General features: G+C 48.9%; 1 protein-coding gene across 2 annotated transcripts in view; it reads right to left on the minus strand.

Annotated features, from left to right (window-relative positions):
* Window positions 1-3,461: 3,461 nt before the first annotated feature.
* Window positions 3,462-18,417, minus strand: part of RORC (RAR related orphan receptor C) — a 76,498-nt gene continuing 61,542 nt past the window's right edge. For both annotated transcript variants that reach the window (XM_035098064.3, XM_035098066.3), the window contains 9 exons: window positions 17,711-17,796; window positions 16,149-16,290; window positions 14,198-14,713; window positions 12,301-12,422; window positions 8,682-8,814; window positions 7,235-7,342; window positions 6,380-6,490; window positions 5,678-5,787; window positions 3,462-5,270 (listed from right to left, as the gene is read on the minus strand). In XM_035098064.3, coding sequence (XP_034953955.2) covers window positions 5,106-5,270; window positions 5,678-5,787; window positions 6,380-6,490; window positions 7,235-7,342; window positions 8,682-8,814; window positions 12,301-12,422; window positions 14,198-14,713; window positions 16,149-16,290; window positions 17,711-17,796 — 1,493 coding nt within the window. In that variant the 3' untranslated portion in view covers window positions 3,462-5,105. The remainder of the gene's footprint in view (window positions 5,271-5,677; window positions 5,788-6,379; window positions 6,491-7,234; window positions 7,343-8,681; window positions 8,815-12,300; window positions 12,423-14,197; window positions 14,714-16,148; window positions 16,291-17,710; window positions 17,797-18,417) is intronic.

Here is an 18,417-nt window from a genome sequence, read left to right on the forward strand (position 1 = left end):
ACCCCCTTTCTCCCGTGGTAAAAAGGATCAAGCCACTTGCCGATAACGCCCCCCCCCCGCCCTTTAAAACCTGCTCTGGTCTCTCCAAGGGAGCGAGCCGGGAGGCTTACCTGGAGCGTGCTTCGGGGAGACACAAGGAGGAGGTTTCTCTCTGCCCAATGATGTCTCATGTGTGTCTCTTTCCCTGCCTGTCTCTCCCCCACCCCGCCACCTCCCTCCCTCCCTCTCTCTGTGCCAGCCACGTGGATGTCATTTTGCCAAGGGAATGTTCCATCCCAGAGTTTCTCTGTGCTGAACAACTCAGCGCAGACGGCGTCGAAACAGCAAAAGCCACCCTCGTTCCAAGACAAGGTGGCCTGGCAAAGAGAAGCTAAAGGGAATTAATTGCTGGCACCCATCTGTCTCGGGAGACAATGGAGAACGGCGCCTTTGGGGGTGAAGTCAAGCTGTTGGGAGTGTTACAGTGCATGCTGTGGCTTTGGAGAACAATACGGGAGAGAGAGGTTTTATTGCAGCTGGGGCAGATGAAGGCAGCCAGTTTCGCTGCTACAGGTGCCCCATGGCATTTCTTCTCTCTGCCCTCCTCCCAGCGGTCACTCCTCCTCTGGTCACTCCTATGGATGCGCAACCTGTCTGTCTGTCTCCAGCCACTGTGGTCGGTCACCTGCAAGGGATTCCCACATGGTGGGGTTGATGTTGCCAGCCTTTGTGTCATGTTTGCAGACATCTTTGTAGCGCACATTTGGTCCGACAACCAGTCTGGTGCCTGAAGCCAGCTGGTGCCGTAGAACACATCTTTGGGGATCCTGCCATCTTCCATTCTGTGCACATGGCCAAGCCAGCGTAGAGGTCGCTGAGGTAGCAGTGTGATCGTGCTGGGGATGTGGGCTTGGCGGAGCGCATCTTTCTTTGAGACTCTGTCCTGCCGTATGACGCCCAAAATCTTCCTGGCACCATTTTACAGGGGACTCTGGAGAATGTAGCACTAGCTCCTCTCGGCACCCTCAACAAACTACAGCTCCCAGAATTCTTTAGGGGAAGCCACAAAGGTTTAAAGCGGTGTTGTGGTGCTTCAAATGTGTGGCGAAAACGTGGCCTTTCTCACTCTCTTGAACATATAAGTATGGAAATATACCCTTTTCAAAAATAAGCCTTGGCATCCCTGTGATGTTTGTCACCAGCAGAACTTTAAAAAAAATAAAATTCAGAGACATTTTGGGACACACACACACACACAGGGGCGTAGCCAGGATCAAAACTAGGGGGGGGGGGAGCAAGCCATGGTCGTTCAGGGGCGGGGCCAAGGCACAGAAGGGGAGGGGCCACAAAGTGGGCGGGGCTAAAGGGCCAGCGGGCCTGATGACATCGTGGCGGTGGCAGCAGCGGCCACCTTGTGCTTCTGGGGCTGGTAGCGTTGGCGGCTACCCTGCTTGGCTGGAGAGGACGGGAGGGTCGGGCAGGCGAGAGGGGGTGGCAGGGCGGGCGAGGGCAAGGCAAGACACGGCCGCAGCCACGACGGCTCCGAGGCGTTGCTGCATAGCAGCATAATATTTCAACCATGGTTCAAGCCCCACCTTAGGAAAAAATCCTGCATTGCAGGGGGTTGGACTAGATGACCCTTGTGGTCCCTTCCGACTACAATTCTACGATTCTATTGATATATTACCATATCATATGCATCGTTCTGCTTTCTTGAATTGTCCTACTCCTAGGCATAGCAGCCAACTCCTAGAGGCCTAGGTGCCTCTCCCCCCCCCCAATTACTGGTAAATACCGTATTTGAAAGAGTCATCCCCCCATGTTGATGGGCTTTCTATGTGGGGCTTATCTGCCTCCCCCCGTATTTTATTAAGGATGGAAGAGGGAGGGAAGGAAGGAAGAAATAGAGAGAGAGATAACTCATATTTGTGGGTGTCTCTGGATGACGCTGTGATGCTGGAACTCTGCAGCAAGAGGACGGGAGGGTCGGGCAGGCGAGAGGGGGTGGCAGGGCGGGCAAGGGCGAGGCAAGGCATGGCCGCAGCCACGACGGCTCCGAGGCGTTGCTGCATATCAGCATAATATTTCAACCATGGTTCAAGCCCCACCTTAGGAAAAAAATCCTGCATTGCAGCGGGTTGGACTAGATGACCCTTGTGGTCCCTTCCGACTACAATTCTACGATTCTATTGATATATTACCATACCATATGCATCGTTCTGCTTTCTTGAATTGTCCTACTCCTAGGCATAGCAGCCAACTCCTAGAGGCCTAGGTGCCTCCCCCCCCCCAATTACTGGTAAATACCGTATTTGAAAGAGTCATCCCCCCATGTTGATGGGCTTTCTATGTGGGGCTTACCTGCCCCCCCCGTATTTTATTAAGGGTGGAAGAGGGAGGGAAGGAAGGAAGAAATAGAGAGAGGGATAACTCATATTTGTGGGTGCCTCTGGGTGACGCTGTGATGCTGGAACTCTGCATGTATAGGAGCCTTGTAAGCAGCTTTCTCTCTGCTTGATTTACAGCAGGCACATCCAACAGGTAGATTGTGATCTACCAGTAGATCACTGGATGTCTGTGGTAGATCACTGGTAGGTCACTGGCACCCCTAAAAAAAGTTCACCCAAAATTTTCCTCCTCCCTCAAAAAAGTTGAACTGTGACCTGAAGCCCTAAACAAAAATGGGCCTCCCTCCCTCCTAAAAGAAGCTGAACAAGTTTGACCTAAACCCCAAAAAACAGGGCTTCCCTTCCTTAAAAAAAACTCAACAGCTTTGACCTGAACCCCCCAAAAGGGGGTAGATCACCCCCAGTTTTAAACTCTGAGTAGATCAGAGTCTCTTGGGAGGTGGCCACCCCTGATTTACAGTATACAGATGCAGGAGGAGGGGCAGACTGGAACACCAATGCTTTTTATAAACATCACTGTGTCTGTCAAAGCTACAGCCCCCCCTTTCTTATTCACTTCTTTTTAGCCTTGCAGAGCCACCTTAGTCAAATTGAATCCTCTGAGTCTGCACCCTCATTAAATCGCCAATAGAACTCTTAATGCTCCTGAATGCTCATTAACAACTCCCACTTAAGAACAATAGGGTGAAATGGTCAGCTATCGAATCTTGCCTGGGGATATATGCTCCATTGTCTTAACTGCTTAACTACTGGTAGCCACTTTGCTTTATTTATTTGATGTGTTTTTGTTACTGCTGTGTCCCCCCCCCAGCAAGTGGAGACTTAGCTGCTCTTGCTAAAGCAAAGCCCTTTCCACTTCAGTTTTTGGAGGGGGAAAGTGCTGGTTATGGTCTGTAAAATACATTTTTTTGCTTCTAGGGGGGGGGCAGCTGCCCCCTCCTGCCCCCTGCCTACGCCCATGCACACACACACACACACACACACACCAAGAGTCCAACAACGTTCGGAGGGCCACAGATCAGAGGAAGGGAACACATCAAAGAAGGGAACACATGGCCAAAAAAGGGAGGGTGGTGGTTTTTATTTTGCTTTTATTTTTGCTTTCTGACCTCTCATGTAATTCATAGGCAGATTTAATCCGCTGATTCAAACCCATACAACAAATTGACTAAGCGTACTTTAATTGAGAGACAGTCCTAACAAAAGATACAAGAAAAAGGGGCCTTTGCATCACCCAGTGGTAACAGTTCCCCCTTCTCAACCCTGTTCCGGAAGAAGAGACAAGGGATTTTCAACACCCCCCCCCCCTGTGCAAACTACAATTCCCAGAATTTGTTGAGGCAAATGTTAAACTGGTATAAGACTGATACAAGTTTTTAAGTGCAGGTGTGGTTTGGGATGAAGGAAAGCTGTGAGGGCTGGTTAAGCAAGACTGGAAATTGCTTGGGGTGGGGTGGGGAGCTACAGAAAAATGTGACTTGGTTAATTCAAGTCAAGTGTGGCAGCAATTCCCCTCCTTCCTGGGCTAACCAGTCCCTCTCCAGCCTCAGTTTCCGTTTATGTTGCTGTCCTACAAACACGACGGCCCCTTCTGTGCTTAAGCCACACAGGAGCTTTCTCCCCAGCCAGCCTGACCTCCTCACTTCCCTCACAGAAACTGCACAACCTGTCAACATCCTTCCGTCAACAGTTTTGTGCCCAACCTTGTTTTAAGCACAGAAGGAGCGTGGCAGAAGGTGGCATGGACTTTGTGAGACATTTGACGTGAGGTAACCTCAGGCAACTTCTCCGGTTCATTGGGAAACTGCTTGGGCAAAGGTTACCCAAAAGCATTTGGGTTTGGTGCTTATGTGCCAATATCCCCCCCCCTCCTGTTTCAAAAGAAAGTGAAAGAAGTTTGGAGTTTGGGGGTGGTTGGTTTTTGGAAGTTGCTGGTGAGTTAGAATCTAAACCGAGAGGTCAGTCTGTGTGTGAGACACACACACACAGTGAGAGAAAAAGACAAGAGACTCTTTCGTTATCAAATACAGAAGCGGACAGACACTGAAAAATAGAGATCTATCTTATAGAACCACATTTGTCCACAATATATATATATATTATATTATTTCTTAAAAACTTGGTTTCAAGAAACAAACAAACAAACAAAACAGCTTGGTTGAGTCTTGTGCCATTAGGCAGCAAAAATGAGGTATTTCTTGGCTACCTAAGTGGGCCATTTTGGCCACGGCGTTACAACATGGGCAGCTAATTGGACTTTGCCCCTCCAGTGAGACTGCGTCACGGCAAGAGCTTCCTCACATTAGGAGTGCTGTTTGTCCACAAGACCCTCCCCTTACTTAATACTTTTAAGCTTCCACAGCGGTAGACTTCCGAATGCTTTCCAAAGCGCTTCACACACACGTTGCCTAGTCCCTCAGCCCTGCGGTTTCCCGTGAGGGGGTAGTGTGGGCCCGCTCCGTGCTTATCCAGGGACGAAGAGATGCAGTCAAGGTTGCGTACCAAAGCTGGTGTCAGAAGTGGGGATCTTTCAAACACAAAACCCAGGCATTCTGCTCCAGCTGCTCCGCTCCGCTTTGGGCAGGCATACATGGCAGCAGGAGTGTTTTGGTCTTGATTGCCATCTCCTGCCCCTTTCTGCTCTGGCGTCGGTTGCAGAGAAGAAGCTGGAGAAAGGCAGAGAGAGGGGGGGTCCTCGCCCTGCTGGGAGCGGGGGGATTATTCCCCTGCTGTTCCCTGTAGAGGGTCGTAGTCCGAGCTGAAGAGCTCTTTGTACAGGGGCGGGAAGACGGCGTGGACAATGATAGGGTACATCTGGCGGAAGGAACGCAGCTTCTCCACATGCTGGCAGCAGAGGCTTCGAAGCTTCCCTTTGGGGGGCAACTGTCCGAAGCAAGAAGAGAGAGAGATTACATATATCTTCCTATAGACCAGTACATAACCATGTAACGCTGCCGCCATGCTGCAGTCTGCGCAGCCGGGAAAAGGTGGCCGCATCAACTCCAGCATGACGACAGAATGGCAGGCAGGCAAGCAGGCAAAGAGGAAGAGGTTGATATATCTTCCTATAGACATAAAAATGTAAGGCTGTCGTCATGCTGCAGTCTATGTAGCTGCCAATAGGTGGCAGCATCCACTCCAGCATGATAACAGAACAGCCAGCAAGCAGGCAGGCAAGCAGTACAGGTAGCCGGTGATCTAGGCAAGGTGTTTAATGGAGGGAGGGGAGGTTCTTAAGACAGGGGGAGGGCTCTCTCTCGCACCCAGCAAAGTCCCCAGCAGATATGTACCTTGGCCAGGATGCCTTCCCGGTGGTTTTTCCGTAACATGTGCCTGAAAGCCAACTCCAGATTGCTCTGCAGACGCTCCACCTTACTCTTCTCTTGCAACCAGGGACGATCTGCAAGGAAGGACAAAAACTTTTAAAGAGTCCATTGCAGCTGTTGGGAAAGCTGGCCAGCTTACAAGTCGCCTGGGGCGGGCAGTGAACTGTCTGCAAGAAACCCGAGCGACACCCGACCTCTTTCGAACATGCAGATCACCTGGCTCTTCAAAGCAAACATCAACATTTGTGGTGAGGAACCTCAGTCCTGGGGGGGTGGATGAGGCCCTCCAGGGCTCTTTACCCAGCCCTTAGGACTCTCCCAGACCACCCCCACCACAGGATTTTCACAGTGCCCCTCTCCATTGCGGATAAGTATAATCACTGGGTTGAGATAAAACCACTTGGTCTGACCTCTCTGGTATATTTAAGGCAGCTACGTAGGGCAGTCTAGGAAGGATTGTAAGTAAACTACAACCCCCAGGATCCTTTGGGGGCAAAGTAGGGGAAGAAAGTGCAAGTGTAGCAAAAAGATTATAGCACAGACTTCTCCACCGGGGCATGATGGGAACTGAAGTCAGGTGGCCCCCACCTGCCACAAGGACCCCACCCTCTGCAGCCTCCAGCAACTTCCTTAAACGCGGCGCAGGATTAATCGGCAGCCTCTTACTTGAGTTAATAAGCACCAGCGCCGTGAAGAGGGCGATTTCGTTCTCAGAGAAGTGCAGAGCGCAGAGACTGTGAGCAAAGTCGAAGATGGAGTTGATCAACTCGTTGCATCCTGGAGGGGGAGGACGGGGAGACTCGGCTCAGCGACAACAGCAAAAAGGTAATTACTCTATCTATCTATCTATCTATCTATCTATCTATCTATCTATCTATCTATCATCTATCTATCTATCTATCTATCTATTTTGGTTCCAAAGCTTTAATAAAGCAGAACTTTCTTCAAAACAGACTTACAACAATAGTGATACGTTCAAATAGCTGCATAAAATCATGTGCTTGTCCAAGCACAGGTACATCTTCTTAGAAATGTAAAATTACTCCAAACAGAACTGAAATCAAAGTTCTTTCTCTCCACGCAGCGTGCATCTCCAGGAGAGAAGCATCAGCATAAGGTGTCTTGAGAACAAAGACAACTCCCACAAAATGGAGATTTGCAACTGAATACCCCTCCCATGTAATCTAGGTTAAACACCACATGAGAGAGTAGCAGATACATTCTCAGTTAGGTAATTATCAGCCTGTTTAGTGCTCAGAGAGCTTCACTTAGCTTTAATGGAAATTTCCTTTATTTTTTATTTTTTTAGTGCATTCATATCTCACCTTTTCCTCCCTGGAGCTCAAGGTGGCAAATACATGGGTCTATCCACCCCCTCATTAAAGCCCCACAACAAACCTGCGAGGTAGGCCAAGCTGGGAGGTCAAAGCACGGCCGGCTCCACCCTGGCAACCCCCACCTCCAAAGACTTATCCCCCTTTCCTTTAGGCCACCGCCCTGAGATGACGAGCATTGCCCTACCGAGGGATTTGAAGAGCTCTGGGCTGGCGTATTTCCCCTCAAAGAAGACCGTCCGGTTCTCGGAATTGAAGGCACGGCACATCCTCACCAAAACCACTTCCATGGCACCTGGGGGGCGGAAGCAAAACAAAAATAAAGCTGACCGAAAATACTTAAAAGGCAAGGACGAGGCAAAAATAGGAAGGGGAAGAGTTTTCTCTCAAAACCTGCCTCACCTGGCGGGAATGCGGGGGGGGGGGAGCCAAGTTGGGCGCCTCTTTTCAGGGTGGGTGGGGAGATAGCGGTGGCTCCAACATCTCATTCCCAGGACTAGAGTGGGAAGACCCCCCCCAAAGCAAGTAGCCCTAGTGGACACTCAGTTTTTCATTCCTCCAACCTCGTCCACCAATTTGAGATTTTAAAAAATATCTTCACCGAATCAGGTCAGCATATTCATGTTAGCCTTTCCCCTTGCCCAACATAGTATGTTTTCAAGCAATTTAATACTACAATACACTGCACTGTGATATTTTTGCAAATATACCCATTTTTAATTCAAACTTTCCACCAATGCATTGGGTTTGCATCCACCGCTTGTCCTCCTCTGAGTGGCCTCGTTGAACGTGATTCCAATCGTTTCAGTGGGTCTACTCTTGAGTAAAACTGTGTTGGCGACAACCAATTTATGGGGAGTGCATGTGTGCGTTGTTTAACTACACTGCAAAACTCGGAGAGCTGCGAATTTCCGAGAGCAGCTGTAAAGTGCTACTTTCTCGGGAATTAGGTAGGATTGTGTGCAGAATGAATGGAATCTCTCTCCCACCCTGGGTGCCAGCAGTAAAAGGGCAGATAAATAGAGTTGGGAAAGCGGCGACTTGGAAGAAGCACAAGCGCCACCTCCTTAGCCCTCAGACGTGAGCTGGGATAGCTCAGGCAGTACAGCAGGAGACTCTTAATCTCAGGGTTGCGGGTTTGAAACCCAGGATGGGCAAAAGATTCTTGCATTGCACTGGGTTGGACTAGATGACCCTCGTGTTCTCTTCCAACTCTACAATTCTATGACCGTTGCCATAGTAGGAACTCAAAACTCATCTCAGACTTGGGCCCAAATCCTCTGCTCTCTCCTGCCTCTTGTTGCTTCCTCCTCGTTTTCCAAAGGTCTGCCTTCGGGTTTTAGCCAGAAGGCAGAAATATAACCAAGAAGGAGCCAGTCTAGGTTTTCTTGGGAGGGGATTCCACAATCTGGGAGCAGCCACAGAAAAGGCTCGCTCTCCTGTGATGTTGATGGGACTGAGAGACGAGGAGTTTACTCCTGGGCAGGTTTGTATCAGGAGATACGACTCTGCAGATAGCCTGGGCCAAAGCCACAGGGCCTCTCCTCTCTCTTTATCAGCTGATTTCGCTCCATAAAATGTCCGGCGACTACAGAAGCCTAACGGGGACCTGCCAAAGAAGCTCCGTTCCTCACCCGCTTTGAGGAGCACGATCTGGTCGTTTTGGCACAGGTCCATGAAGCTGTCCATTCTCTTGGCGAACTCCACCACGTACTGGATGGCCTCGGTGATGCGGCATGCGCAGCGCTCCCACATCTCTTCCATGGACTGGACGGAGAGAGAGAGAGAGAGATGGGGGGGGGGAGGAAACCCAGTTTAGTGACAGGAATGAGCCAGCAGTAAATCACAGTAAGCAAGCTGGAGTTAACTCTTGATTAAGAAAACAGGATTGGCACCGGAGTGTCAGGCCTAGGGGCACGGCAACTCATCTTCGGCAGGTCTTGCCCCCATGAGACTGAAGGTGCCCGCCTCGCCACAGCTGCCTAAGTCCTCTCCTCTCCACGGTGTTTTCCAAAGCAATCTGAGACTATGCCGGCATGTCTGCCTTTGCTCCTCTTGCTGCATGCCTCTCCTGGTCCTGGGAGACCAGGAGAGAGGGGAGCTTGTTGCAGCCAGAGGGAGAGATACCCGTGACTCTTCACCAGACAGACTCATCTCTGCCTCTTGGCCTCCCTCCTCTCCTGCTTCTGATTCTGCACTTCTTTCTGCCACAGACTCTCCCTACTCACTAAGCCCTGTTGCCTCTTCAGCTTCCAACACCTACGCTCCCGCATCTTCTCCCTCTGACCACCCATCGCCATCCCGCCACCACTCCCTGGGCTCCGAGCCTTCTTCCCTTGGGGCTTCTCCAGCTGGTTCCCCCCACCATTCCTCTGAGTCCAACCAGACCATGACATATAAGTAGCTCAGCTTGCACTGATGAGATCCTCTGCCTCCCTAGCTCAGTATTATAACCATTAGCCAACTACCCCCTCGACATCATTTTCCAGGGACTCTAAAGGAAATGACCCACCCAAATTTACACTTTGTGTTTCTGTTTAATCCTCATTCAAGAGTGTTAGACTAGGACCTGGGAGACCAGGGTTCAAATCCCCACTCTGTCGCATGAACAGTGTCAGATTTACGTATAGTATAAGCTAAACAAGCTCTAGCTTAGGGCCCCACTCTCTTGGGGCCCCCAAAAAATGTAAAGGAAAAAAATAACTAGATGTACATTTCCATAATCTAAGATAAAAAACAAATAAAATAAAACCTACATACCTATTAGGTCCATCAGTTACCATATAGCATATATTCAACACAAAAAACAGTGACAATTTGTTGGCAAAGGACAGCTGGACATAGAAAGGGCCCCATTACCTTCAGGAGCTGAGGGCCACATCAAACCTAAATCTGGCCCTGAGCATGAAGCTGACTGGGTGTGACCTTGTGGGCCAATCACTGCCTCTCTAAGCCTAACCTACCTCACAGGGTTGTTGTGGGGGCTGAACGAGGGGGAAGAACTGTGTGCACCAACTTGAACCGCTTGGAGGAAAAAAGTGGGGCAGAAGTACAATAACTAAATAAGAAATATATTTTCCTTTTCTGTTTTTATTTTATATCTGTCACAGGCGCGTTGGTGGCTACTCTAGAGTAACGACTCCTCCAGGCGTTGTCTTTTCATTCTTTTATTTAGTGCTGATTATTTACAGTGCAGAGCAGTACTATGTACATGTTGTCAGTTAGGGGTCAGAACCTCCAAATGGAGATTCGCGCGTTTTCCTCCAGCAAAGTAGTCTAGGCATACTGAATCTCCGCCCCCGTCGCTTCCTCCTCAGTTCCGGGGTCGGTGGGACTGGGTTTCTTCCTTTGCCTCCCACTTCCCTCCCCACACTGGGCATGGGCTCCGCTACCTTGCCTGAGCCTCGGACACCACTTCCTGAATCTCCGCTGGAGACCTCTCCCTCTCCACTAGCGCTCCCATTGGGTGATGAGCTGCTGCTTAAGCTGGGAGGGACCTGCCTGTACGTTCTGTCCCTCACAATATCTTTTGCTGGACAGTTATTTCAACTTCAGAATAAAGTTCTGAAAATTAATTTTTTAAAAATCAAATTAAATAACATGAAAGGGAGCCGCCGCAAAGGCGATTTGCAGAGTGCTCTGCAAACCACTGGGAGAACAGCCCCCCCCCCAAAAGAGAGGGATTCATCCCAAGGCTCTCTGAGGCTGGCGCTGAGAGGTGACTTGCCCGCCTCCCTGGCCCATCTGCCAGGCTGAGTCACCGCTTCAGTCATTCAAGGCACACACAGAGCAAAGGATCACTCGTTACTTGGCGGGTTTTAACGAGCGGCTGAAATCAAAGGGAGCTTTCTCGCTCGCCCCAAACCGCCCCATTCCACACCGGCTTAGACATTCCACCAAATTAAACGCATGCCAGCAGAATTCTTAAGCACGGTGGCGTTGGCAGCGAGGGAGAGCAATCACACCAATTGTCACGTCGACTCCCGGCCAAAGTCTGGGGCCTTACCATTAGTATATCAATAATAGCCATTAACTGCTTGGGACTAATTCACCTGTGAGATCGCCTCGCCCCCCAATTTGCCCACTCAACTGGTTCAATCTGCAGAACTGGCGCAATCACAGAAGCCTTTGTAAGCAACCAGTCATTCACCTGAACTTTGGAACTCCCCGCCTATGGACTGCTTTCCTTTTTCTGGCCGCTAAAAACATTTTTGTTTACGCCAAGCCTATCCAGACATGTGTTATATCAGGCACCGCCAAACTGCGGCCCTCCAGATGTTTCGGACTGCAATTCCCATCATCCCTAGCTAACAGGACCAGTGGTTGGGGAAGATGGGAATTGTAGTCCAAAACATCTGGAGGGCCGAAGTTTGGGGATGCCTGTGTTATATGGATGTGTGTTCTAATCTGTGTTTTTTTTAAAAGAAAAGCTTATTGTTGATTTAAAAATGTTTTAAATAGTAGTTTTGGGTTGGATTTTTTTTTTAAATGCTGATAATTTTATTGTTTTATTCTTTTTTTGCAGCCAGCTTTGAGGTTCGTTCATTTGTGTTTTTTACAATATAGCTATATATACATCTTGTGAAAAACAAACAATGACACCCCCCCCCATTGGAAACATACCCCAAACTGGGGAATTGTTCAGAGCTGGTCCTCTGGCCTGAACTGTTCCCCTACGAAAAAGTTCACCACATGCCACTGACTGCTTCCTCCAACCTGAAGCAGGCCCTCCCTCAACACGCCAATATTGGCCTTGATTTGAGTTATTGTATTTTCTGTGCCGCTCCTCATGCCGCTGTATCACTGATCACCTTCTGAGGCCCTCCTTCGTGTGCCACCACCTCAAGAGGCTAGCAACATGAGAACGGGGCCTTCTCTGCAGTGGCTCCCCTTCTGTGGAATGCTCTCCGCAGGGAAGTTCGCCTGGTGCCTTCATTAGACACCTTTAGGCGCCAGGCAAAAACGTTCCCTTTGTAACCAGGCCTTTGGTTGATCTGATTTACATCCTATGCCCTTTTAAAATGTGTTATTCTTTGGGGGGAGGTATTAGCTTGTTGTTTTTATTTTGATTATGTATTTTGTGGTTTTATAGCTTGATTTTATTCTGTGAACCACCCTGAGACCCCCGGGTATACGGCAGTATATGAATTCAATAAATAATAATAATAAGGCAGCTTACAGACAACACTCCACAAACGTTACCCCACATGGTAAAGAGACAGAGCCTTTCGGCACTGAGGAGAGCCCCCTCACCTTTTTCTGGTAGCTCCCCACTTCCTCCCGGGTGAAGGTCTCCCACCTCAGCAGCTGGAGGTCCTCCAGGCGAAGCTGACACGTCTCTCGGTAGGACTTGATGACGTTCTGCGTGAGGTGCTCTGGGGAACGGCGGGGAAGAGGCGAACGGGTCAGGATTTGCGCGGGCTCGACTAACCACTCCCCCTCCTCCTCTGGCTCCTCCCCCTGCCCCACCGGAAAAGAGGGGAGGTGGTGTGTGTGTGCTTCTGACCCAAACCACAGCCTGTGCATTCCTTATTCTTCCACCCACCCACCGGGGCAAACACGGAACACAGGGTGGTATTCTAGAGACAGGCGGATATTTAAATTTCCGTTTCCCGTTGTTTCCTGTTTTCTTCCGTTCTCCATAGTTCGGTTTTTGGACGGTTGGAAGATTCGGGGCAGATAAAGAGGGTGACTTATTTGCGCAGTGCGCTGTGAACTCTCTCTCTCTCTCTCTCTCTCTCTCTCTCTCTCTCTCTCTCTCTCTCAATCTCTCTCTCTCTCTCTCTCTCAGTGATGGGCACCAGATTGGACGGCTCTCCAAGGAAGACTGGGCAAATTCATGGAGGAGAGGACTGCCGTGGGCTTCCAGCCATGATGGCTAGTTCCTAAATCCTGAGCGTAGGAGCATAGGGGATCATGGGCTCTCTCCTGCCAGGTGAGTATTTTGGGAACAACAGGGGCAGAGGTCCCAAAAGAGTTGCAGCCAGAATATTGTATGCGCAGAAATAGAAAGAAGAAGAAGTTCCAAGAAAAGAGGAGTGGACCTTAAAACCATTGGACCCAAAAGACAAAATTGTTGTGGATGTGTGGAGACCCTTTTGGGGCTACCTGAGAAAATATTAAAATTCCTTCCTGTAGCACCTTAGGGACCAACTAAGTTTGTAATTGGTATGAGCTTTCGTGTGCATGCACACTTCTTTAGAAAATATTATCGTCAAATGAAATCACAGACAGGATTAAAAATATAAGCAAGAGAATGAGAATGATAAAGGAGTGTAATGTAAGATATTGGTTATAGAAATAAGTATTCTATTCAAGGCAGTAGATACAGGCCCTCCAAGTGTCCCTATTTTCCAGGGACAGTCCTGGATTTAGATAAGCCACCCCGGCTTCTGATTTGATTCCGGAATGTCCTGCTTTTCCTTAGGATGTCCCTATTTTCATCAGGGAAACGTTGGAAGGTATGGAGTTATGCGACCCCCAAGCCAAGGAGATAAGAAACTATACGACCTTTAGAAGAAATCTGAAGGCATAGGGATGTTTTTAGATGTTTAATGTTTTTTATGTTGTTATACATGTTGGAAGCTGCCCGGAGTGGCTGGGGCCACCCAGTCAGATGGGCAGGGTAGAAATAATAGAATTATTATTATTGTGGAATAGGATGCCCCTATTTTCATCGGAGAAATGTTGGAGGGTTTGTAGATATAAGGATTTGAACAGAAAGGTTGCAAGAGTAAGGGTGGAAGTAAGTCAAAATGCTAAGGGAATTTTGCATGGAAAAGGAATTGAATTCGTTAAATTGTACGGGGAAAAAAATGTATGAGCTTTGGAGCGTATGACGAACACCTTCTTCCTGCTCCAGAGGAGCCCACCCTCAGTGCCCGACTCGCCTCCTTTCCCTCTGACTGGCACCGATCAGCCCCAAAAGGTGAGAAGACTTCTTCTCAGTGGCTAAGAAGCTCCTCTTGCTTGTTGGCCGGGGGGGCTCCATGGCATTGAAGAAAGGGACCTTGTTGCAAAACTAGCAACAAGCCTTTGACCTGCCTCGCCACCCCAACCCCACGCCACTTCTTCACCTCTGGGTGCCGTGCTTCAAAAGTGCCAAGCTAGACAAGCCCACCCTCTTCCTTCGGCCGTGTGCTCCACTCACCGATCTCCGTCAGGGACGAGTTTGGCGACTCCAAGAGGCTGGTGAAGCTGGGGGTGGTGTAGAAGTCGAGGCTCTCTCCCTCACCGCATGCCGGCCGCTTCGCCCCATGGGCGTCCGGGTGCGAGAGCTCCGGCGATGCCTGCGTCCCCAGGGGGTAATAGACGCTGCTCCGGCTCGCCATCTTGATGCGCTCAGGGCTGTACTCCTTGGTGAAGGGGGCCCTCAGGTCCTCTCCCAGGATGCTCTGGGCCTTGGCAAGTCCGTTGGAGTAGGCCAAGGCAGCCGTCTCGTCCGGGCACTGGCTGAGGCGCACCTGCCCGTTCAGGAGGGCGGTGGTGGAGCAGGCCGAGGCCTCCAGGAGGTCCGGAGGGGGAGCCAACTTGAGCTGCCCGTTGGCGACACCCAGGGAGTAAGGCGAAGCCTCTCCGTCCTGCTGCTGCTGCTGTTGCAGCTGCTTCTGGACTTCAGCATGGAGGCTGTCCCGCTGCTTCTTGGACATCCGGCCAAATTTGACCGCTGGGGAGAAAAAAATGAGATTTGTTATTCGTCGGTTGGATGTTCCTACCTGAACTGGGCAGAGGGCCTTCTCAGTGGTGGCGCCCGCCCTGTGGAATGCCCTCCCATCAGATGTCAAGGGGATAAACAACTACCTGACTTTTAGAAGACATCTGAAGGCAGCCCTGTTTAGGGAAGCTTTTAATGTTTGATGTTTTATCGTGTTTTTAATATTCTGTTGGGAGCCGCCCAGAGTGGCTGGGGATGTCCGGCCAGATGGGCGGGGTATAAATATTTAATATTAATATTGACATGATTAAGGCCACATTCACACCAAGCATTTAAACAGCCACAGCTTCCCCCAAAGCATCTTGGGGGAGCAGTTTGTTAAGGGTGCTAAGAGTTGTTAGGAGACAACCCCCCCGCCCCACATTCCCCTCATAGAGCTATTATTTCCAGAGCAGTTTAATCATCTCTCTTCCCAGGGAACTCTGGGAATTGTAGTTCTGGGAGTGGGGGGGGGTCTCCTCACAACTCTCAGCAACCTAAACAAACTACAGTTCTCCAGAATTCTTTAAATGTTAGGTTGTGAATGTCCTACTCAGAGAAGACCCATGGACATTAATGGACCAAAGTTAGTCATGTCCAGGGTCGGTGCTAGGGTTTTTTGCACCCTAGACAAGATCACCTTCTGCCCCCCCTCAATTTCCCAGAGTTGTTGACCTTTTTTTAGAAAAAATAAAAGTGGAATAAAAAATAAAAGAAAAAGAAAAATAAATAATAGAATTTTTTTAAAAAAGTAGAAAAAATAAAAATAAAAAATAAAATAAAAAACAACTGTGAGGCGCGGCGAGGTGACCCCAGGCAGCACTGGGGGGTGGCAGGCGGTGGATAGGCTGGCCAGCGCCCCCTCCATTTTGGTGCCCTAGGCAACTGCCTAGTTCGCCTTAATGGACGCACCGGCCCTGGTCGTGTCCATTAATTTTAATGGGTCTGCTCTATGTACACTTACCCAGGTATGCCTTTCCCACTTGCTAGAGCTTTAGGCCTTTGTTTTAAATGTATTTATGTTTTCAACTTGTTTTTAATTACCTTGTGGGTTGATATGCCTTGAAGTGGTTTAGAAAGTGATCAATAAATTAATACTTAATAAAATTAATAAGACCAATCACAGAATCGTAGGGTCGGAAAGGACACCAAGGGTCATCTAGTCCAACCCATTGTAATTGCAGGAATCCTGCCCACAGCCATCCCTGGGCGGGCTCGAACCATTAACCTTCTGGTTAACAGCCAGACACCCTGACCCAATGCGCCACAGGCTAATATAATAATGCTGATAATGAAATAGCAATGATAATAATTGAGGAGTGTGATTGAAACAGAGACCACCCTTCGCCTGTTGCTCTGCAAACATCCCCCCCACCCCCCCAACATGGCCCACCAACCCGCCTCTTACCGTCCCGGGACATGCCGAGGCTGAGACATTTCTGCAGGCGGCAGTGCTGGCACCGGTTTCGGCTGGTGCGGTCTATTTGGCAGTTCTGCTGTCGGGTGCAAGAATAGGTCACGTTCCCTTGCTGGCTCCGCCGGAAGAAACCCTGAGAGCAGAAGGCCAAGAAAGCGAGAGAAAGAGGAGAGAGAGAGAGAGAGAGAGAGAGAGAGAGAGAGAGAGTTGGACTCCTTCAGAATAACGGCACCATCCACACTATCCATTTAAAGCACTATCATCCCACTTTAAACCATTGTGGATTGTTACGGATGCTGAGGGGTGTTCAATCTCCCGAGTTCCCCTGGGAAGAGGGATCAATTGTTAAACCACCCTGGGAAAACTGTTGCTCTCTGAGAGAGGAACTCTGCGCATGTCTGCAGTCTCCTAACAATGCTAACAGCTACCAATAGGATCAAGAATATTGTATTGAATGTAACATACATAATACAGTGGTACCTCGGTTTAAGAACAGTCCGGTTTAAGAACGATTTGGTTTACAAACTCTGCAAAATTGGAAACAGTGTCTTGGTTTGAGAACTTTACCTTGGTCTAAGAACAGAATCTGAACGGTGGAAGGGCACCGGTGGCAGGAGGCCTCATTAGGGAAAGCCCGTCTCGGTTTAAGAACAGTTTTGGTTTAGGAACAGACTTCCGGAACGGATTACGGTAAGTTTGTAAACCAAAGTACCACTGTACTAAGTTTTTCCTTTATAGCAGTCAGGGCCGGATTTAGGTTTGATGAGGCCCTGAGCTACTGAAGGTAATGGGGCCCTTTATATGTCTAGCTGTCCTTTGTCAACAACAAATTGTCGCTGTTCTTTTGTGTTGAATAGATGCTGTATGGCAATTCATGGACCTAATAGGTCTCTAAAGCCATTTGCACATAACAAAATATCTATTTTATCAAAGTAATTGTTGAAAAGTCCATGCAGAATGCAAAGTCTATGCAGAATGTAGGCACCCTATATATAGAAATGGGCAAAGCAGTGATATTTTAGGGAGCAGGTGGGGCTCATGACTTACATCATAGGAGCCTACACAACACAAAACACTGTTGCTGTATGTAGGTTTTATTTTATTTGTTTTTTATCTTATATTTTGGAAATGTACATCTAGGTGTTTTTTCCCTTTAATTTTTTTGGGGCCCCCAAGAGAGTGGGGCCCTAAGCTAGAGCTTGTTTAGCTTATACGTAAATCCAGCACTGATAGCAATCCTGGTTTTCTTTCATAACCTATAACCAAAACAACACCCACAATTAAATCCACATTTCAGTTTTCTTAATTTGCCCAAAGCTCCTATTTTCCCTTAAGAAGACCAAAAATATTTTATATGGAGCTGGAACAGATCTACCAGACTCCTTAGTTTATTAATAAAATCAGATGTTTTCGGGCCACAACTCCCACTGAATTGTTGTAGTTTGGCCTTTTGCAGGATGACACCCATAGCTGCTCTGTGTTTGTACGGCATGGATGAGCACCGTGGACAGCAGGAACCCATAGCAGGATTGTGGCCGCCTTTTCTGACTCACTTTGCACCCTTCGCAAGTGATGACGCCGTAGTGGATCCCGGAGGACTTGTCTCCGCAGATCTTGCAGGGGATCACCTCGATCTGGGCTGTAGTAAGGGAGGGGGGAGAAACAAAGAAGGCAAAAATCTGGTTAAAATAAAGGGGGCACTTCCATTTTAGGCTTGCTTTCATTAGGAGTGCACGGAAATTAGGGTTGTTTTTTATTATTACAACTGATTTTCTAATCACTTTCTAAACCAGCGCCTCAAGGCGATTCATACACACAAGGTAAGCAAATACAGTTTTAAAAACATAAAAGCAACATATAGGTTTAAAAGAAGACTAAAACTCTAACAAGTTGCAAAGACCCATTTGTGCAGCTGGGAAAGCCTGTTGGGAACAAAAAATGTCTTCAATTATTTCCAAAAAAGTGGGCGTCTGATGCCTATCGCCAGGGATGCTGCTCCACAGAGCAGGGATTGCCACCCTAAAAGCCCCCCTCTGGGTTCCTGTGGAGGGGGATTGTGAGATCTTTGAAGCTTGCGGGAAAGGCTCTCTCATGGATTGAAGCGATCTACTAGGTGTATATGGGATGTGGGTGGTGCTGTAGTCTAAACCACTGAGCCTAGGGCTTGCCGATCGGAAGGTAGGCAGTTCGAATCCCCGTTGTCCTTGAAAAATGCTACCCAGCTTTTGCTACTGCTGGGAAATAAGGCAAAAAAGTTATA

This window comes from Zootoca vivipara, chromosome 16 (assembly GCF_965207765.1).
Source record: "Zootoca vivipara chromosome 16, rZooViv2.hap1.1, whole genome shotgun sequence".
NCBI lineage: Eukaryota > Metazoa > Chordata > Lepidosauria > Squamata > Lacertidae > Zootoca > Zootoca vivipara.